Below are 18,992 nucleotides of genomic sequence, written 5' to 3' on the forward strand. Positions count from 1 at the left end.
CCAAACCAGCCCCTACACTGCTAAGATAGCATTCCAAAGAACACCTACAATCTCACAATGGAGTAAAAGATAGTCCATTGACTCCTCATTCTTCTTACACATGCAACACCACTCTCAAAGGAGCCTTATTCCACTAAAAAATAATCCTCCAAGGGAAATGAGTGTTATCATAGGGAACAAGAACCTTATAGTAAGATCTAACATCAAATAACCCTCTTTTGGAAGGAATCCAACAAAGTTTGTCCTCACCACCCCGTCTCACTCTAACGAAATACAGCAAAATGAAGAGTGAGGTACAGTTATCAATCTTCCAATCATGAGCCACTCTAAGAAAATTAATTTTCCATTGAAAGGAGGCACTAGAAAGCTCCAAATGGTCTCCCACAATGGTGTCCTTAAAACGGGCAATGCTAAACAAGTCCAAAAAAGATGTCTTGAGAGTTTGAGCCCCACACCAAACATCATGCCAAAAACAAATTTTGGAGTCATCCCCCATCTCAAATCTAGTCTGGCTAGACAACTCCCCCCAACCCCATGTGACCCATGAACCTCATTAAAACACAACCCACCCCAAGCAATGTCATATTTAGAATCCCAAACCACCCTCCATAAGGTCTCTCTCACATGAATGTAGCGCTACAAGCACTCCAGGAGAGCCTGATTGAACACAAGTAAATTCCAAACCCCAAATAGTTATCAGATCTGGGCCTTGTCAGCATTAAGGCTTTCACCACCTCAAAGACCTCATCATCCTCAAAGGGTTTCTCCAACCAATTGATTTGAACAATGGTAGAATTGCACAATATGATGTATGGTCCCTGATTGATCTGAACAAACTGAACCATTAACCACTAGTTGCTCAATGGAATTATTCCTTCTATTCGAATTGGCCACTTGGTGGAAGAACTTTGTGCAGTTGTCACCCTCTCTTAACCACAATGCCCTCGATTTTTGCCTCCGTCTCACCTCCTCCAAAAGCATAATCCCCCCCAATTCATTAGTCACTGCAGCCTTCAACATTATCTCCTCCTTAACTAAACCTCTCTCTTCCTCCAAACCTTTTGGGATCCATAAATCAACCAAAAAAAGTTTCTTTTTCTCTATATTTCCAAAATCTTCCTCATTCCATGCTTTTAAATCAGATTTTAGGGCCTTAAGTTTGCAGGCTATGATGTAACTCGGAGCACCCTAAAAGTGATAAGAGGACCACCACAGTTTCATGCCATCTACAAAACCCTCTGGCTTTAGCCACATGTTCTCGAATTTGAAGTGTCTTTTAGCTCTAGGAATGCCTCGACAATTGAGAGGAATGGAAAAATGATCTGAACAAAGTCTAGGTAGCCTCTTCCGAAGCAAATTAGGGCATTGGGATTCCCAAGTTGGGGAAACTAGGAATCTATTGATCCTAGACCTGGAGGGAGGGGCTCAGAATTGGACATACTCAAAATGACTTAGAGGAGAGGAGATACTGCAGCAACTCACTGTGATTCCAACTGCCAATAGAGACATTTTTCAGAGAATAGATTTTACTCTACCAGTAAGAAATGAGCTAGGTGCAAAATACAGATATAGGTGGAGGCTAAAACAACGTGCAAGCTACTAGAAAAAGGTTTAACCAAAATTGTGTATGAATGTAAGAAAACCCAAAGATAGCTTTCAACCACAAAAGCAAATGAGTTCTGTAATCATATCAAGAATTCATTACTGTAGAAACTAATAAGAGATCTACACACCAATAATATAGGAATGATGACAATCACTCAATTGTAATGAAACCATCTAGGGGTAACAAATTTTCCATCAGAACAACCTGAAACAAACACGCTTTCAACATTATATTTCTGTCCACAATCAGTGTCCTGCATGATTTATGCCTATTGCCAAATGCCTTCCAGCTAAAAACCAGCTTGGCACTGTTGTTCAACCCAATTTTGTCTTCAATAGGAGTGGAAAATACCAAGCTGAAGGACCTACAATTTTTGGGTCTGGTTCTTATCTCTAAGAACCATTTAGAATCAATGCACTCTAATTGCTTGATCCAGACCCACTGAATATCAAATATCAACAAGACAGGTCACTAATGTGAACAGATGGAAGCTTCTGCCCTCTGCTCCAACAAAAACCGAATCTATTTTCCGATCCAAAGAGAAGAAAGGAACCGAAAAAAAAAAAAAAAAAATTGAACACATTGAAAACCTAATGTCCTGTAGTAAGAGCACTCGTCCACAAGCAACTGATGTATAAAACCAGCGGCTTATAGGTAATAAAATCAAACTAAACATATTTTGGAAGTAATTAAACTTTATATCATAAAAGAGACATGAGCACACTATTAGATTTCATATCCTGGTAAAATTAACTAAATAAAAGGAAATTTACAAAAGAATATCTGAAGGACAAAATATTTTTGGATGAGATTATGATGCAATGGTAATGACATTAGCATTTGTGTTGGATAAAATTTATGATACAGTGGTAAAGACATTAGCCATTTAGGTGAGAAAAAAAAAAGTACACAGTAGCAAAAAATCTCATTGTCTGAAAATAATCCTCAATTTGGCAATGGGCCATATCCATTACGGCGCCTATACAGAAATTCTACATCTACCTTTGTAATTGTACAAGGTAGTGATGTGGGCCATAAGATCCTCACTATGACACACAGAACTCTTTTGTTTTATTCAGTGTCAAAGAAGGAAACCCTTGAATCATGTGACAAAATATTCATAACACACTTTTTTTTTTTTTTTTTTGGATTAGTAAATATTCCATTAAAAAACACAAAGGAGCAGAATCCTAGTATACAAGATGTATACAAGAAAATACCCAAAAGCAAGAACTAAACATATATGAAGTTAAACACACACACAAGATACTCATAAGCTCCAAAATATTCTAACGTCTGTTCCCCAGTAAGGAAGGAATAAAAGAAATTGCCAATATCCCTCAAAACACTAAAACATATATGATGGAAAAGAAATTTCCGATATCCCTCAAAACACTACAACATATATGAAGCAGTACATCATGAAAAGGAACAAATATATGATACCAAAGTTAAACCAGACATGGAAGTATTGTTATGCGTGTTGAGATATTGACAAAATACCTTCCCTCTTATGAACAAAATTTCAATACCGACCAAAGAAAGCAAGGCCTAACTACAGCCATAATTGATATACACTAACAGGGCTGCATTCATCTAAACAGTTTTGTTTTCCTCAATTTGGGTTCATTTGTTTTACCATTAAAAAAAAAGAAAAAAGAAAAAAAAAATTCTAAACTGAAAATTAGATTTTACCCTTCTCTCCATCCATAATTTTTTTGATAAGTAATGTCAAATTTTATTAAAAGTGTGAGGCGGCCCTATGCACACAGGAAGTATGCAAAAGGAATACCAAGAAAGAGAAAACAAAAAGGAAACGAAGACCCACAAAAGCCTAAAATAACAACCAAAGCGACATCCCCCACCCTCACACTTAAAACCCACCAAAAACTACAAGACATCCCAACAACACAAGCCAAAAACTACAAGAAGACACCCTTCTCTCCATCCATAATGTTTTCAATCCAACACATATGTAGAATACCAAACAAGAAAAGGTAATAATTTGCTTCTTTTAGTTAATGGCAGCAAAAGAGATAAGCAGAGCATTACATGCTTATAATTCAATTTAGATACTAAATTATAAGAAATTCCTACAATTATAGTACTTAATCTTTAGTAACTGAACGTGTTACCATTTACAGCAGAAGAGAGTTCCCCTTCACTGCCAGCAACAGCATTTCCACGCCCATCATAAGCCAACCTTTTGCTCTTAATCATAAGAGGATAGCCAAACAGGTCACCTGCTCTCTTGGCACCTTCAAGATCATCTATCTGTCTTAGCCATGTTTCATGATCAATGAATCAAAATATCTTCAATGGATATTAAGTGTAAAAGGTGAAATGATTAGCTAAATCCTTCAGTTAGATACTAATGAAATGTACCCAACCTGCATAAACTCAGGAAGTGGAATGGCATGCTGAGAAAAATGAACTTTTTGGAGATATTTGTCCTGTAAGAATAAAAAAATGTATAATCAACATTTTATTTCAAAGAGATATGAATCAATATGTACAAAAAATCATCATTCATTTTAGTATAACAAAAGGGAGAAAACAGTTTTAGCACATTGCAAACTAAACCTAAATCATTATCAGATGTACACAATTTAGATAACAGTGAACCTGATAATGATTTCACAAAAACAAGTACTTGCAAGAAAAGCCTAAAATTAAAGGAAGGGTGGGCATCTACTGCAGCGCCAAAAATCCACAAGGATCCCCATTTGTGATGATACAAAATAGAAGGCATTTCCTCAAAAGGAAAAAGCCTCATGCATAAGAAAATGAATCCACATGACTTCTTATTTGTAGTTATGTTCTACATGATGGCACTAGAAACAAAAATTCCAAAATATAGAGAATGGCATACCTGAATTATTCGGATAGTAGAGGCTTTAGGTTGGCAATCCACTCCTCGTTTCTCAAGTATCTCTAGGGTCGCAACATCAACATGTTCAATTTCAACGGTTAATACTCCGCATCTATCTACCAAAAACATAGACATTATTATTATCAGATAATCACAAAAGATGTAGGGCAACAGGTAAGAAAATAAATGTCATCAATCTCATAAAAATTTAACCTCTTTGCAAATTCCTGGACCGTAGCACTGTCATCAAAGCTTCCGACCATATGATGATAAGAAAGTGCACTTGCAGGGCAGTTCTCGAGCGGATCCAATACCATTACTTTAATGGCCATTTGTGATGCTGCTTGACATAACATACGACCCAGTTGCCCTCCTCCCAGAACTCCAACAATCATATCGGATTTTCCATGTACAGGTGCATCATCTTTCCTAAACATACAATTATTGTAGTGGAAGATTCTGTGTTAAATAAATCTTTCATCTCCCAAATAATTTTCAATAATATCACTAGGTTCTTTCATATAATTCCATGCAATAGCCAATAAACTTTTTATTTTTTTATTTTTTTTATTTTACAAATAAACGCAATTTATTACAAAACGCAAAAGGTACAGCGTAAGTGTTGGAAGTATATGAGAGAAACGCTTAGCTAGAAGAAGAAAGAAGATTAAAAAAATTAAATTAAAAATTAAAAAAAAAATGCCTGCTGGGAAAAATTTGTGTCTAAAATAGCGGTCCAATGGAACAGAGTTTTGAAGAAAAAATCTTTTTAACTCCACTACTATCCGTTCACGGTTTTCAAAATTCCGATCATTTCTTTACATCTTCCATATAGCAGAATTCCGTATCCTACCAAAATGCCCTTTCCAGCATGCGAGGAGTGGTAGCCAATAAATATGTTGAAAAGAATTGAAATCTCATTACTTAATTTCACATTTTCCTCATTTATCATTTTAGAAATGAGATACATTAGAAAACAAAACATGTAACATAACATCCATAATTCTTTTCTTATTCTTTGACTGTTTCAAACATTGATAAAGACCCGGCACAAATAATATTAATACATAATCATATTAAGAGAATTGCTCACAATACAATAGGTAAAAAAATGTTTATTATCTTAAAGATGATATATATATATAGTTCATCATCGGCCTAGTAGGCAACGCTTGCTTAGCATTTTCCAAGTACTATTTTCTTTATTTTTTGAATTTTTTTTTTAATTTCTAAAAGGCCAAAAAAAATTGCTGAGCTTTTGGGTCTGCCTGCTAGCCAAACAGTGCCTCGTCTATTCAAATTCCAATATTATAAAGCAGAAAAGTAATAAGTTTCGGAAACAAAAGCGCTCATTGCAGGTATATAATCTGGCTTACATACCTGGGTGAGGTCTCGTGACTGTCACGTGCCGCCCCACAAGCCAAGAGTAGATTTGTGTGCTTGGAAGTCTGCTTGATTAGACGCTTTTCTTGGGTACTGTGGTCCATTGAGAAGCTTGGTCTTATTGGCGGAGCCAAACGCGGCCTGAAGCAGAGATTGGAAGCGAAGAGAGAGTCGGCAGTTGCGGTTTGGTGGAGCATTTCTCTCTGAGGGTTTGAATTGTATACTAAATGCCCAGCAGCCAAAACAGAGCCTAAGAAAGAAAACTACTAACGTGATCAGGTCCAACTGCTCTAACCGTTGCCTGGCATATAATTACTTATGATAAGAGAAACTTCTGCTTGTCTCTTACTTTGTTGAAAAAAAAAAAAAAACCGAAAAATAGAAGTGGGATTTCCTGTTCCACTCCTAACCCCTCGACAGTGATTCTGATACTATTTAGTGTAGCATTGCAAGTATTCGAACCAAAAAAAGAACTGCACTTAATCTACACAAGCTACTTATCCGTTGAAGGAATTTAACAAATTTAAGAGCTATGAAGTTCAATTAAGCATCCAATTTTTCGCTCCAAAAGCACTTATTAGTAATACTAAGAAGCTCAGAATTTGCAATTCACAAATCAAAAGTTAAAATGAAGGAAGAAAACGAAGTTCCAAAGAATCAAATGACAAACGAAGCTACATAAAGTTTAACAGCAGAGCCAATGTATCGATAGCAGAACAAGAAAAGCTTATTGGGGCTCGTACATTTATGATTTATTGTTTTTCAAAGCAGAAAATGGTTCGTACATTTATCTTTTTTAGATGAAAAGATAAATGAAGAAATAGAGACGAAAACCTTTTCTGGGTGACAATTAGATATTCAATCCGAACGAGCTGCAGCGAAAACTTTCCTTAGGTTTCTCAGAAAAACCAAACGAGCGCAAAGAGGTTACGTTCAGGAAAATAGATCCAGGGGCCTTGATGTGCACAAACCCTAAGCAAGAGAGAGTTAAACTTTTGCACAAACCCTAAGCAAGAGAGAGATATGATACCCTTTCAGAGGTTGAAGGAACAGAGAGAGAGAGAGGGAGGGAGGGATTCTAGTGAGAAGGGTGATTTCCGCGGGACCTAAACCAGAGTGGGAGCGTCTGAGTGGGAGAGAGAGAAAGAGGGTGAGATTGGGAAAATACTGAAAATGACTCAAATACCCTAACTTAAAAAAAAAAAAAAAAAAAAAAAAAAGTAATTTTCGGGTATACAAAAGACACGACACTCTTAAAAAGTGGGTTTGAGAAATTCCTACAACCCAAAGATTTTTTTTTTTTTTATCTTAGATTACAAAATAAACCGAGAATATAGAGTCTCTTTGAGACCCAAATTAAATTCTCCTCTACCCAATTATACAATCCCTATAGCCACAAATAGAAAGTCATATATTAAATGATAAGGGCATAATGATTATAAATGTGTCCAATAATATATTATCCAACAAAAACCCCACAATATTACACTACACCCTGGTTCTACAAGTTCCAGGTAAAATGTTAATGCAAGTTCAAATCATAATCAAGACCATCTACAGCATATAAAATCGAAATAGAAAGCAATCAAAATTTATGATTTAAAGAAATATAATTTTTCCTATACCACGTCAACGTGTTGATAATTGAGTCTCTGACATTCTGTTCTCTTCAATTGCCGAGTGTTTATAGCGGTACCAAATTACCACCAAGATGGAGACGACAAGATTTATGGAACTCAAAACTGCAAGTGTCCAATAGTAGTTATCGAAATGACTTTCGCTCAATGTGTAGTCAAGCCAAATTGGTCCCAATATAGAACCTAAAATGGCACTTCCCAAATTTCCGATTCCAAATACGCTATCGCTGAAAATTTTCAAGTAGGAGATTATGGAGTCAGGAACTTTACCGTTGAAGAAACAAGCAATGTTGAATCCAGAGATTTCATCATCATCACTAAAAAGGTTATGAGAGATTCCATCAACGGCACCAAGAAGGAAAAACTGTGGAAGAAGCCAGAACATGCTCAGTGGGATATGCTCATTGGGATCATTATCATTAAAATCGCTTGGAGTCTTGTGTAGCCTCTTGGTCTCCACTTTTGCAGCCGTGATACAACATAGTATAGAAAATATCGTTGCGACTATATTTCCTATTGGGGCTGCATATTTACTTGATCCCTTTTTAACTAACTCCTTAGTGACTTCGGAAAACATTAATTCTACAATTTTTTGGAAGATTAGTAATGTAAAAACAGGAGCCTCCACTTTTCCAATCTTAGGATCCAAACTGCCTGCTTGATCCAAAAAATAAGTGTCTCCTACCGATGATATGACCCCACACATGATGAAGCTCACCCACATAGGTATCATGCGTATAAAGATTTTTGTTTCCTCTACTTCTGATACACTGCAAAGTTTCCATCTATTTTGTTCTTGTTGCTCTAAATTTTGGGTTGAAATTACAATTGCAGCCTTGTCAAGACACCTGCATTACAAAGGCATGTTTCATAAATAAATGTTAGAATAAATTACCGAAGGTTCGGATTTTGTATCGAAATTGATCCGTGACTTGGGTTATCTCTTTTAGCCAAAGAGATGCGGACCCACACCAAACCAAAACGCGAGCCCAAACTCGAGGAAATGTCACGATCTTACTGCAGCAACCCAACATCCCCAAATAGCAGGGGAAGGGGAGGGGATTACTAGAAGGTTATAGCAACAAGTAGAGCTGGTGGCCTGGTGCTAACCAATGCAAATTGCTAGGGAATTTACGGTCACATTGTCCAATGCAAATTCTTACTTGACACTGGGTGTTAAGCTTACTCCCCCACTTTTGGATGTCAGGTGTATTTCCCACTTAACACATTAGATTAGGAACGACTTAATTTTAATGTCATTTTTGTTAGTTATTTGAAGGAACAATGGACAAAAGTATTTGATTTAAAATACTAACTGATCAAGTAATCAATTGTTCAAACTAAAAATTTTGGTTTAAAATTGTTAGGTTTTTAGTATTTGGCAAATTCAGTTCCAAAACATGTTTGGTTGTAAGTTTAAAGTTTAGAATAAAATCGGTTATCCGAAACTTAAGAATTCAAATTTGTGTATGCTATCCAACGTAGACATACTCAGAGTAAAACAATTATAACCTTTGATTCTGATATTAAATGAAAACAATATTGGTGGTGTTAAAATGTTGACTCAAAATGATACAATTTCGTATCAATGCGAACGAACATCTTGGATTCTACAATGTAGCCTCACTTTGCACGTCACACCGAAGGGCCTAACAAACTATCAGATTCTGGTAGTCCATTTTGGCCTAGAAATAAGGATGTGCTAAAATATTTTCACTTTAAAAATGAGTTGGACTGATCAAGTTTTTGGGTTTAGAGAGAGAACCTGAGGCCTTGGGTGTGAGGCAAGCGGCAAGAACTAGGTCGGTTTTCATGAAGTACTTGAGCATCCCGTGGACAAAACATCTTGGAAGCAGATGCTACGAAGACTCTAAAAATAGTGATCAGAGGACTCCCCTGTGGTGTGGCATATTTGTATGAGCCTGAGACACTCACAAACAGAAGAGCTACCACCATCAATACTATTGCTGGTATTCCATATTGGCCAAACCATGGCAAAAATGAAAGCGCAAAGGTGATAATCATCGGAACGAGGCAGAGTATGAATTTCCAAAAGAAGCTCATGAATTTCCTTTTTAAACTTTCTGTTTCGATCGGCTCTTTTTTCTTTAGAAAACAACCCAAGGATGCCACATGACCAGATACCCCAATGATTATGAAGGGTATTGATATATAAAACAGCGCTTTTCGAGCGTCCGTAATGCACTTAGCTGGACCGTTATCACATGGCATGGGGCCTACATATTTAGAGAGTAGCGTTGGTGTTGACATTGCCAAGATGCATATCCCCTGTGGTGAAACCAAATAATTAGCACATCTTCTTATTTGTCAAAATCTGTACTAGTGATGTAAAAGAAAAAGAGAACATTTGGAAAACTTACTAAGCTATAAGCAAGAGTACTGGAGAACAAGAGCATCCGATAGTCACTCACAAAAGCATCTACAAGGAAAGCCATGCCGGTAGGCATTATAGTCTCTACACCAGTACACACATTTACAATTGCAGCAGCATGGGTGGTGTCAAGTCCCAACTCTGTTAAGTATGTCATTCTCGACCACAAGGCGTATTCCGCTAGCCTACCAGCCCATCCCAGAACTACAATGGACCAGAAAGAAACTTTCCCTTGGATAAACACAAACAAATAAGATTTGAGGCGGCTTAAGAAAGCCATTAACGGTGATAACAGTACTAGCTGAGACATATCCCAAAGCCAACAGGGCAGAGCTCCCTCCCTGCTGTTGGTACCCAAAACACTTCCAAAGTAAAAATTTTTGGTTGGTCACCGCCTGATGAGCTAAAACTGGTAGAGTATTCAGAAATGTACATGAATCTCTTCAAATGCATGCTATATATGATATTTTTGGAAGGACACAAATTTTCTCCCACATAACTCCAAAAGAAAAATCCTCCCACTTTAATTCGGAGACGAGTGATAGGGTCTACATCTACAGAATTGTTGTGAAGCTCAATCCTACAATCAGGGCCAAAGTGGGACGTGTTAGATCAAGATTGGGCACTTCAAGGCTGTGATCAAGATTGGGCACTTCAAGGCTGTGATCAAGAATCGTTTATAGGTTCCTTTCAGCTCTACAAAATTTGGAATGTGGTATTAAAAGTCACATGGGCGCAGAAGCAGAAGTCCTCCCACTTTAATTCGGAGACGAGTGATGGGGGTCTACATCTACAGAATTGTTGTGAAGCTCAATCCTACAATCAGGGACAAAGTGGGACGTTGGATCAAGATTGGGCACTTCAAGCCTGTGATCAAGAATCGTTTATAGGTTCCTTTCAGCTCTAACGGGAAATAGCTACTAACAAATGCAAATTGGATCACTGATCACAGCTTTCAATGCCCTACCTCCCCATTCAGAGGCGAAACTAGACAATTAAGATTGGAGAAACAAAGTGTAAAAATTTAGTTTTGGGAGAGACATTTCATAAAAATTCATAAATTTTAGGAGTAAATTTTTAAATTTTAAGGGTAATTTTAAAATTTTGGGGGGACATTTGTCCCCCTATGGACTTGTGTAGGTCGGCCCCTGTCCCCACTCACCAAACATCTCTTCATCAACTCCTGGCCTTCAGATACTCATATATAAGAAAAGATAAATTTAATTAATTACTTAATCATTACTTTTAATAATGCCTACAAGAATTATGATTGCTACACCTGTAAACATATTAAACACTACAGCAGCTCCTGTAAACATATTAAACACTACGTACAGCAGCATGGGTGATGTCAAGGTTCCATACATTTCTCACGTATGTAATTATCACCTACACGGCGTACCCCCGCCAGTAGGTCAGCCCATACCAGATCAGCTGCAATCGAAGAGCATGAAGGTGCCTTAAGCATATCTAGAGACATGTTATTCTTTTATCTCTTATTCATGTCACATCCATCTCCTTTTTAAATTTACTATTAGATCGGTATAATCTACATGTAAGTCCTACAAATTCAATAGTAAATTTGAACAAAATATGAATGGAAATATATATATTAAAAAAAAAAAATTGGGTGAGAGACCGGAAAATAACGTTTCTCTTAAGGATATACGAGTAAACAAACAAAAACTATCGAATAATTCAATGCAAAGGACTCGGAAGATCCAAATAATTCAACACTCAAAATGAGATCTCAAGCAAGTGATTTCTCTCGAACTGAAGCCTGAAGGCTTTAGGTGGTAAGCTCAGAATAGCTCAACCAAAGGCCATCAATCCTAAGCATTGGCCGGGCTCAAGCTTCGTAGTTTATTGTTGCAATCCTAATATCATGCATGAGTTAATTCTAATCTTAACTATGTGTATATAAGCTTTTGGGTACCCTTCGGTAGCTTGTAAGCCGGCCGGTTTCAATGATGAGTTCTACCCACAGTTTGTATCATTTATACACATCTCCAGCTTTTGAAAGTTCCTGTTTTCACTCCCTAAAAATGATTTCCAAAAGGGCCAACAATGAAGTATACAAACCCAAAAAACAATTATATTACAAAATAAACTGAAAATACATAAGAGTCTCTCTAAGACCCAAATTCTCCTCAACCCAAAACAATTCCTCTCACTACAAGACTGAAGCAGCACAAAGAAAATTAAAATTTTCCCAGATCTTAGGTTCTGTTTACTTCGACGTAAAATGGTTTCCAGAAAATGATTTTCACATTTTACGGTGTTTACTTCGACGTAAAATAGTGGTCAACATAAAATATTTTCCTTTTGACTGAAAATTCTTCTTTAATTTTTGGAAAATGGTTTTCGGTTTTGAAAATCGTAAACCATTTTCCGACTATGAGCATCTCATTCTTAAATCGATGGACCTTGCCAAGACCTGACCAGAACCTCGCTGGGACTTGACCGGAACTTGCCTATGACCTGCCTGGGACCCTCCCAGGACTTGACCGGAACCCACCCAGGACCTGACCGGGACTTGCCCGGGACCCGCCGGAGACCTGATCGGACCTGCTCAGAACTTGACAGGAACCCGCCCGGGACCTAACCGAGACCCGCCCGGGACCTGACCGGAGCTTGCTCGGGACCTGACGGTCGGGTCCCGGTCAAGTCCCGGCGGGGTCCTGGGCAGGTCCATGCGGGGTCTTGAACAAGTCTCATGCAGGTCCCGGCGGGAACCTTATTGGAAAATATATATATAAAAAAAAAAAAAAAAAAAAAAAAAATTATTTTTCGTGTGCACGGTAAATTCTGTAAAATGTTTTCGACAAAAAACATTTTTAAGAAAAATGGTTTTCTTGAAAATATTTTTCAACGGAAACCATTTTACGTCGAAGTAAACGGAGCCTCAATTGAAACGGACAAAAATTTGCTACAAACTGGTTTGAAGCTAATTTATACAAACTTATTTAATAATATGATATGTGTCCCATAACTATTAAAAAAATATGTGAAAATCACATTTTATTAAAAAAAAAAAAATGTGATTCTCACATCTTAAGAGACACATGTCACTTTATTAAATATGTTTGTATGAATTAATAAAAATCTTCAACTAATAAATAATAAGGAAAACTTCACAAAACTTCTTAATTTTTACGCATTTTCGAATTGGCATGTGCATTAATGACAAGGGTGAGTAGCTGAGTTGCTATGTAGTTACCTAGCTATTTTTATTCAATTTAGCATTGTATTATAGTACTATCAATTGGTTGAACCTGACAAGCGTGTCCACTTTTAACTAGCTTAACGTGTGCCTATCTTCTTCTTTTTTACTTAAAGACCTTGATGTGACCATGTCAATTTAATTAGTGATCAGCATGCAAAGGAAAGGTCAAAATTTCCTTTGCATTTTACGTTGAAGTAAACAAAAATATTTTTTGATGGAAACTATTTTATGTTGAAATAAGACCTGGCCTCTACTTGAATCAAGTGCAAAAGTCGGTGAAACACCGGACCAAATGGCATTTGGTATGATTTGAAAAGGTTATAGGAGACAACCAAATTTGCTTGGCATTGCAAAGCCAAATTTCTATTTTTGATATTATTTACTAAAATTGGTAACTCGTAATTGCTTTTTAGTCTAGATTAATGATGCCTCCATTATTCAAAGCATTTGGATGCATAATCATACAAATTAAAGGTACGATTCATTAACATGAGCAAATAAGAAGATATTTATTAGACTTCTTTCAAATGGACTTTTTGTCGAACCTCTCTTGACAAGAAATCCTGTTTCGATCTCTAATGATCATGACACCCGTAAACAATTTTAGGGGTGATGAGATGGTTGAATTACTCTATTTTTTTATTTTTTTATTTTTTTCGAAATGATTCGACCACCTTGACAGTGCCGTGCGTCTTTGAATGTATACTAGTTTATTTATTTTTACATTAATTCAATTTTCACTCACGCTTGAACCTCTCTCGATAAGAAATCATGTTTCAGTCTCTAATGATCACGACACCCCTAAACAATTTTAGGGGTGATGGGATGGCTCAACTACCCTAAAATTATTTTCGAAATGATTTCGGCCACCGCCAAAATCTAGAGGTTGTACCCTTGGCAGTGCCGTGTGTCCTTGCCCTTCTGAGAATGTGAGTTATTGTCCATTTGTCCATTTGCAAAGAATTTTTTGACGAGAGCTTATTGGTTAGCCAGATTGCACAAGGGATCAGGATTGCCCCCCCTTGTTCGTTAAGTTGGGATAAACTCACTGAGAAGGTTCGGTCCATAAAGTACGGTCTGAATCGCGCGGCCAGTCCTTTGCAAAAGCTCAATTCTCAATACTAGGTGGTCCACTTTTCAGTGGTCATCGGATCACATGGGCAGCTCCTTGATTGAACCCCCAAGGGCTCGATCGAGTTCAATTTGGACAAAATTGCACAACAATTTAATGGCCTTGAGCAATGACACTCCCATGTGCAATCATCGCATTATATGGAAAGTTTCATACAGTTTGCTTGAGATCTGTTTGGCGTGCATGAAAAACCCATTAATGAGCTTGGTTTTTCAGCGAATGTGGCCGGTCGAGAATGCTTATGAAATGCTAAGTTGGAAGCGGCCCATCCGACTACAATAAGTGCACCAAAAAATGCACTCTTAAAAACCTTGCAAGCTAACCAACTATACAAAAAAAGCAAATGCGCAAAAAAACCGAAAAAACTAGAGTCCAATCTTGAGATGTTTGCAGCATAGCATGAGTTTCATCAATAGCAGTAAAAGACAGAGGTGTGGTGACAACACGGATAATATATTTTACCGTTGAAGAATCTAAGAATCATAACTGCAACTGATAAATCTCTTTTAACTGCAATAACAAGTCACAGCATGCAGCAAAACACGCATCATGTCAGACTGAATCAACGCCAAAAAAACAGTCTCCCACTCAACAATAATACAACACAAGATGAAGGAGACTAAATCGAAGGCCAACCCAAAACATCATAAAAACAAAAACAAAAACATGTATATGTAATATGAAAGTGCAGATGTTTTTACTTTATCCTTCTGTGTAATAATATATGCTTTCTTCTAATTATTCTAAACTTCAACAAATTGACAGGAGAGATTCCCCTGCAGAACTTCTCGAACACTCACCCTACTCGACAAAAATCCGTCCCATTGAGGTCACCTAATACGTAACCTTTTTGGCACGTAACAATAATATCATAACAAAACTAGAGGTAGCAGTAGAAACAAACGTCAACAGTACCCCACTGACTGCAGACAAAAATAATTGTGGCACCGGCCAAATCGCCATTTTTTCTTCTTTACCTCTCTACGCATATTCTCTTTTCGGTAAAAGGAATATACTAAAATCACATTTTTATTATTGCGAGATAAAAATAAGATATATATAATATTATTTATTTGTAAAAAATAGTGAATTTTGTTGGGGGAATAACTGCATCATTAATCAATTAGCTATAAGTCCGTTATGTCGCATACAGGGACGGAGCTAGCTTTGAGTTTGGAGAGGACTAAGGGTCAAAATTTGTTTGGGGAGGGACCAATTAGCAAAAAATACTTTAAATTATTATTATTTTTATCTTAATTTTTTTTCTTCTTATAATTTGGGTGAGGACCAAGGCTACTACCGGTTCCCCTAAATCCGTCCCGCATGCATCCATAGCTATTTTCCAAGGAGTCCCTCACATTAAGAGGGGCACACATCTTCAAAATGAGGGATTTCTCTCATTGTCATACTCACTCTCTATAACTCTAAATTTTTTCATTTAGTTTTCTTTAAGAGAATGCACTAACTTAAGATTGAAGTGTTTCAGTTCTTCTGAAGATTAATGACGGGAATTTTAGTAATCGTTTTCTCTATTTTGTAGGTGACCCAGCATCAGTCCGATCATAAAAAAAAGTTGTTTAAACAAAATAATATTTTAATTAATGCTCTTAATCAGGCTCAAACTTCCAGCAATATAAGTGTTAGAGATAATATGTGGGTTGTCCCACATTGCCCAAGTGAGGAGAGGCTTTAGCCATTGGCTTGTATAAAAGCCTCATCCTCTTGTCCCACATTGCTAACATAGAAGGCTCATTCATAATCTCCTCTCTATAAATAGAGGCATTTGTATTCATTATCATATACAAGACTCAATACAATGTAGTCCTATATGCTTCCGCTCTCTCTCTATTCTCTCTCTCTTTCTTCCGCTTCTATATCTCTCCATTACTCTAACATGGTATCAAAGCCACCTTCTCTTGCCTTCAATAAACGTCTTTGACGTTTTCCGGCGCTCCCTTCAGCGTCCTCCCAATTTCGGTCGTCGATCCACAGCCATCGGCTCTCCAAGCGCCTCCACGCTCCTCCGACAATTTCTGCCTAAGCCAATCGCGCCGCCACCGTGACTCCTCTTGGCCAAATAACCACCAAAAGTGGTGTCTTGGCCCTAGAACGGTGGATCTGTGCAATTTCAGCCTATTCCAGCGTTGCACGCGCCTCCACTCTCCGCCCTCAGAAACTGCCGTCTCTCCAACGCGTGGCTGCCGCTCCTCCACACGCCTCCACCTATGTCGGATCTTCGTGGTTTTCACTCCGTTCGATAGATCCGGGCAAGACGAGGCGAGAGCCGTCGAGTACAGCCTCATCGGAACCTCCACGTGCCACCACGCGCCGCTAGAAGCTTTTGACGTTCAATCCGGCGACGCCAGTGTTATCCGGCGAATCCTTCTCTCTGATCCTCACGGTTCTCTATCTTCTCCTCGAGGTTTTCAGCGTATCACTATAACGCTTGAAAGCCCGGAAGACAACCGTCCCAGAGCCGCCGCACACAGCCATATCGGAGCCTTCACGCGCCTCCACGCGGAACCAGAAGCTCCGCGCGTGAGATCCACGCGCCAAGTCGCGCCGCCGTCCAGCCACCGCCTGACACGGTGGTCCGATTGCTTCCCTCAGGCCACCGTTGGATAGATCTGCTCCCCAGGATTCCAGAACAGGTCTCAGATCCTCCATGCGAGCCTTCACGCGCCTCCACGATCCACCAGAAGCTCCGCGCGTGAGATCCACGCGCATCCACGCGTCCACGCGCTCCACGCTCCCACGCGCCTCCACGCGCCATCGCACCCAAGTGCCACGTCATCAGTGCCACGTCACCAGTCCACGTCACCGTGCCACGTCAACAGTATCAGTCTGACCTTGCCACGTCATCAGTGCCACGTCAGCGTTGACTTTGACCACTGAAAAAAAAAAAAGTTGACCAGGTGTTTCCTACTCAATTTTTCGTCCTGATTTCAAATTTGTGGTCTATTTTTACTTTTGGCATCTCTATATGGCAGAAAACAAGACTCTTCTTCAAGTTTAGGCGTTTGTTTTATGCGGTTCAAGTTGGTTTATGCTTGTTCAATTCGGTTTTATAACCTGTTCTTTGGCGCAATTCAATCCGGTTCATTCTTCTAGCGGATGGCACTCTCGGGTCAGACCAATCTTTCCTTAGGTCCATGGGTTTTCGGGCCAAAGATGCCCCTTTCAACCGGCCCACGTATCAGTCTGACCTCTTCAACCGGCCCTGCTTATCTCAGCCGACAAGGCGAGACGGTCCAAGGGTTTCAGGCATGATTAGCCTCTTCTACCGGCCCTGCTTATCTCAGCCGATCAGGCGAGACGATCTACTAGTTAGATGGGCCAGACTTTAGTTCAGCCGACAAGGCGGGACGGTCCAAGGGTTTTCAGGCATGATTAGCCTCTTCAACCGGCCCTGCTTATCTCAGCCGACAAGGCGAGACGGTCCAAGGGTTTCAGGCATGATTAGCCTCTTCAACCGGCCCTGCTTATCTCAGCCGATCAGGCGAGACGATCTACTAGTTAGATGGGTCAGACTTTCGTTCAGCCGACAAGGGGAGACGGTCCAAGGGTTACGGGCCAAACAAGCCCCTTTTAACCGGCCTTGCTTTTCTCAGCCGACTAGTCGCGCTACTTCATTACTAGTATATGGTTTTCAAGTCAAATTACAACCAAGTGAACCAAGCTCCAGCTTAAATGCATTGCTCAAATTCAGGCAGAATCCACCGGTCTCTAACAACTTTTATGGCGTTACTTCAGCAATTGTTTCGGCACAAGCATCTTTTTCGGCGAATTCCTTTTTCTTTCCCTTTTCGTTTATCCAAACTCAATTTTACACATTGAGTTTGAGGGGGGATGTTAGAGATAATATGTGGGTTGTCCCACATTGCCCAAGTGAGGAGAGGCTTTAGCCATTGGCTTGTATAAAAGCCTCATCCTCTTGTCCCACATTGCTAACATAGAAGGCTCATTCATAATCTCCTCTCTATAAATAGAGGCATTTGTATTCATTATCATATACAAGACTCAATACAATGTAGTCCTATATGCTTCCGCTCTCTCTCTATTCTCTCTCTCTTTCTTCCGCTTCTATATCTCTCCATTACTCTAACAATAAGAAATATTTTAATGATTTTAAGAAAATAATTCAAAACCGTTACTAGGCGTTGCTAAACGGTTACCAAAAGTTGGCAATATCATTTCCCTGCACGGAAGAACACACATTTTGTACAAGCAAAAGATCGTTTCGATGGAGTCGGCAACAAAAGGACCAACGACGAAGTACTTGAGCTTTCAACGTACACCACACACACACAAAAAAAAAAAAAATGGAAAAAAAAAAAAATCTTTGGAAAAACACATGTTGTGTTTGACTGTTCGTCAGTGAAAAGATACTGCAGTTATCCGTACAGAAACGTCTTCCGTCTGCATCTGTTGACGTGGAGAGGCGAAGCTTCGCGGAAGCTGCGTGTGGGCGCAACAATTCTGGACGAGGATGCTCAGCCGCGCGCGATGTTGATCCGGATTGGGATGGGACTGTCGACTGGGGGTATCCATGTGGGCTAGCTGGTTTTGGAATGAAGTGATAACGTGATATGAGTGAGCTTTTATGGGAGTGTGGGAAATCATGAGCATGGCGTTAGAAAACACCGCTGGCATTTATCATGTATTGATGAGGAAGACAACAAAACGCTATTTTATATATATATATATATATTGCCTTCACACATCTTTGGGCCCAATATATTGC

General features: G+C 38.9%; 2 protein-coding genes across 2 annotated transcripts in view; both read right to left on the reverse strand.

Moving 5' to 3' along the window:
• Window positions 1–6,992, reverse strand: part of LOC132162467 (uncharacterized) — a 13,929-nt gene extending 6,937 nt beyond the window's left edge. The window contains exons 1-8 of the mRNA XM_059572707.1: window positions 6,696–6,992; window positions 5,859–6,111; window positions 4,692–4,907; window positions 4,479–4,590; window positions 3,997–4,059; window positions 3,749–3,880; window positions 1,811–2,047; window positions 843–1,188 (exon numbers count right to left, since the gene is read on the reverse strand). Of these exons, the coding sequence (XP_059428690.1) occupies window positions 843–1,188; window positions 1,811–2,047; window positions 3,749–3,880; window positions 3,997–4,059; window positions 4,479–4,590; window positions 4,692–4,907; window positions 5,859–6,058 (1,306 nt within the window). The 5' untranslated portion in view covers window positions 6,059–6,111; window positions 6,696–6,992. The remainder of the gene's footprint in view (window positions 1–842; window positions 1,189–1,810; window positions 2,048–3,748; window positions 3,881–3,996; window positions 4,060–4,478; window positions 4,591–4,691; window positions 4,908–5,858; window positions 6,112–6,695) is intronic.
• Window positions 6,993–7,490: 498 nt separating this feature from the next.
• Window positions 7,491–10,297, reverse strand: LOC132162468 (protein NRT1/ PTR FAMILY 5.5-like). The gene is made up of 3 exons (XM_059572708.1): window positions 9,880–10,297; window positions 9,264–9,787; window positions 7,491–8,346 (listed from the first exon to the last, which is right to left on the reverse strand). Exons 1-3 carry the CDS (start codon window positions 10,198–10,200, stop codon window positions 7,491–7,493), a joined length of 1,701 nt encoding a protein of 566 aa, XP_059428691.1. The 5' UTR covers window positions 10,201–10,297.
• Window positions 10,298–18,992: the final 8,695 nt, after the last annotated feature.

Source organism: Corylus avellana, chromosome ca9, assembly GCF_901000735.1.
Source record: "Corylus avellana chromosome ca9, CavTom2PMs-1.0".
In the NCBI taxonomy this organism is placed as follows: domain Eukaryota; kingdom Viridiplantae; phylum Streptophyta; class Magnoliopsida; order Fagales; family Betulaceae; genus Corylus; species Corylus avellana.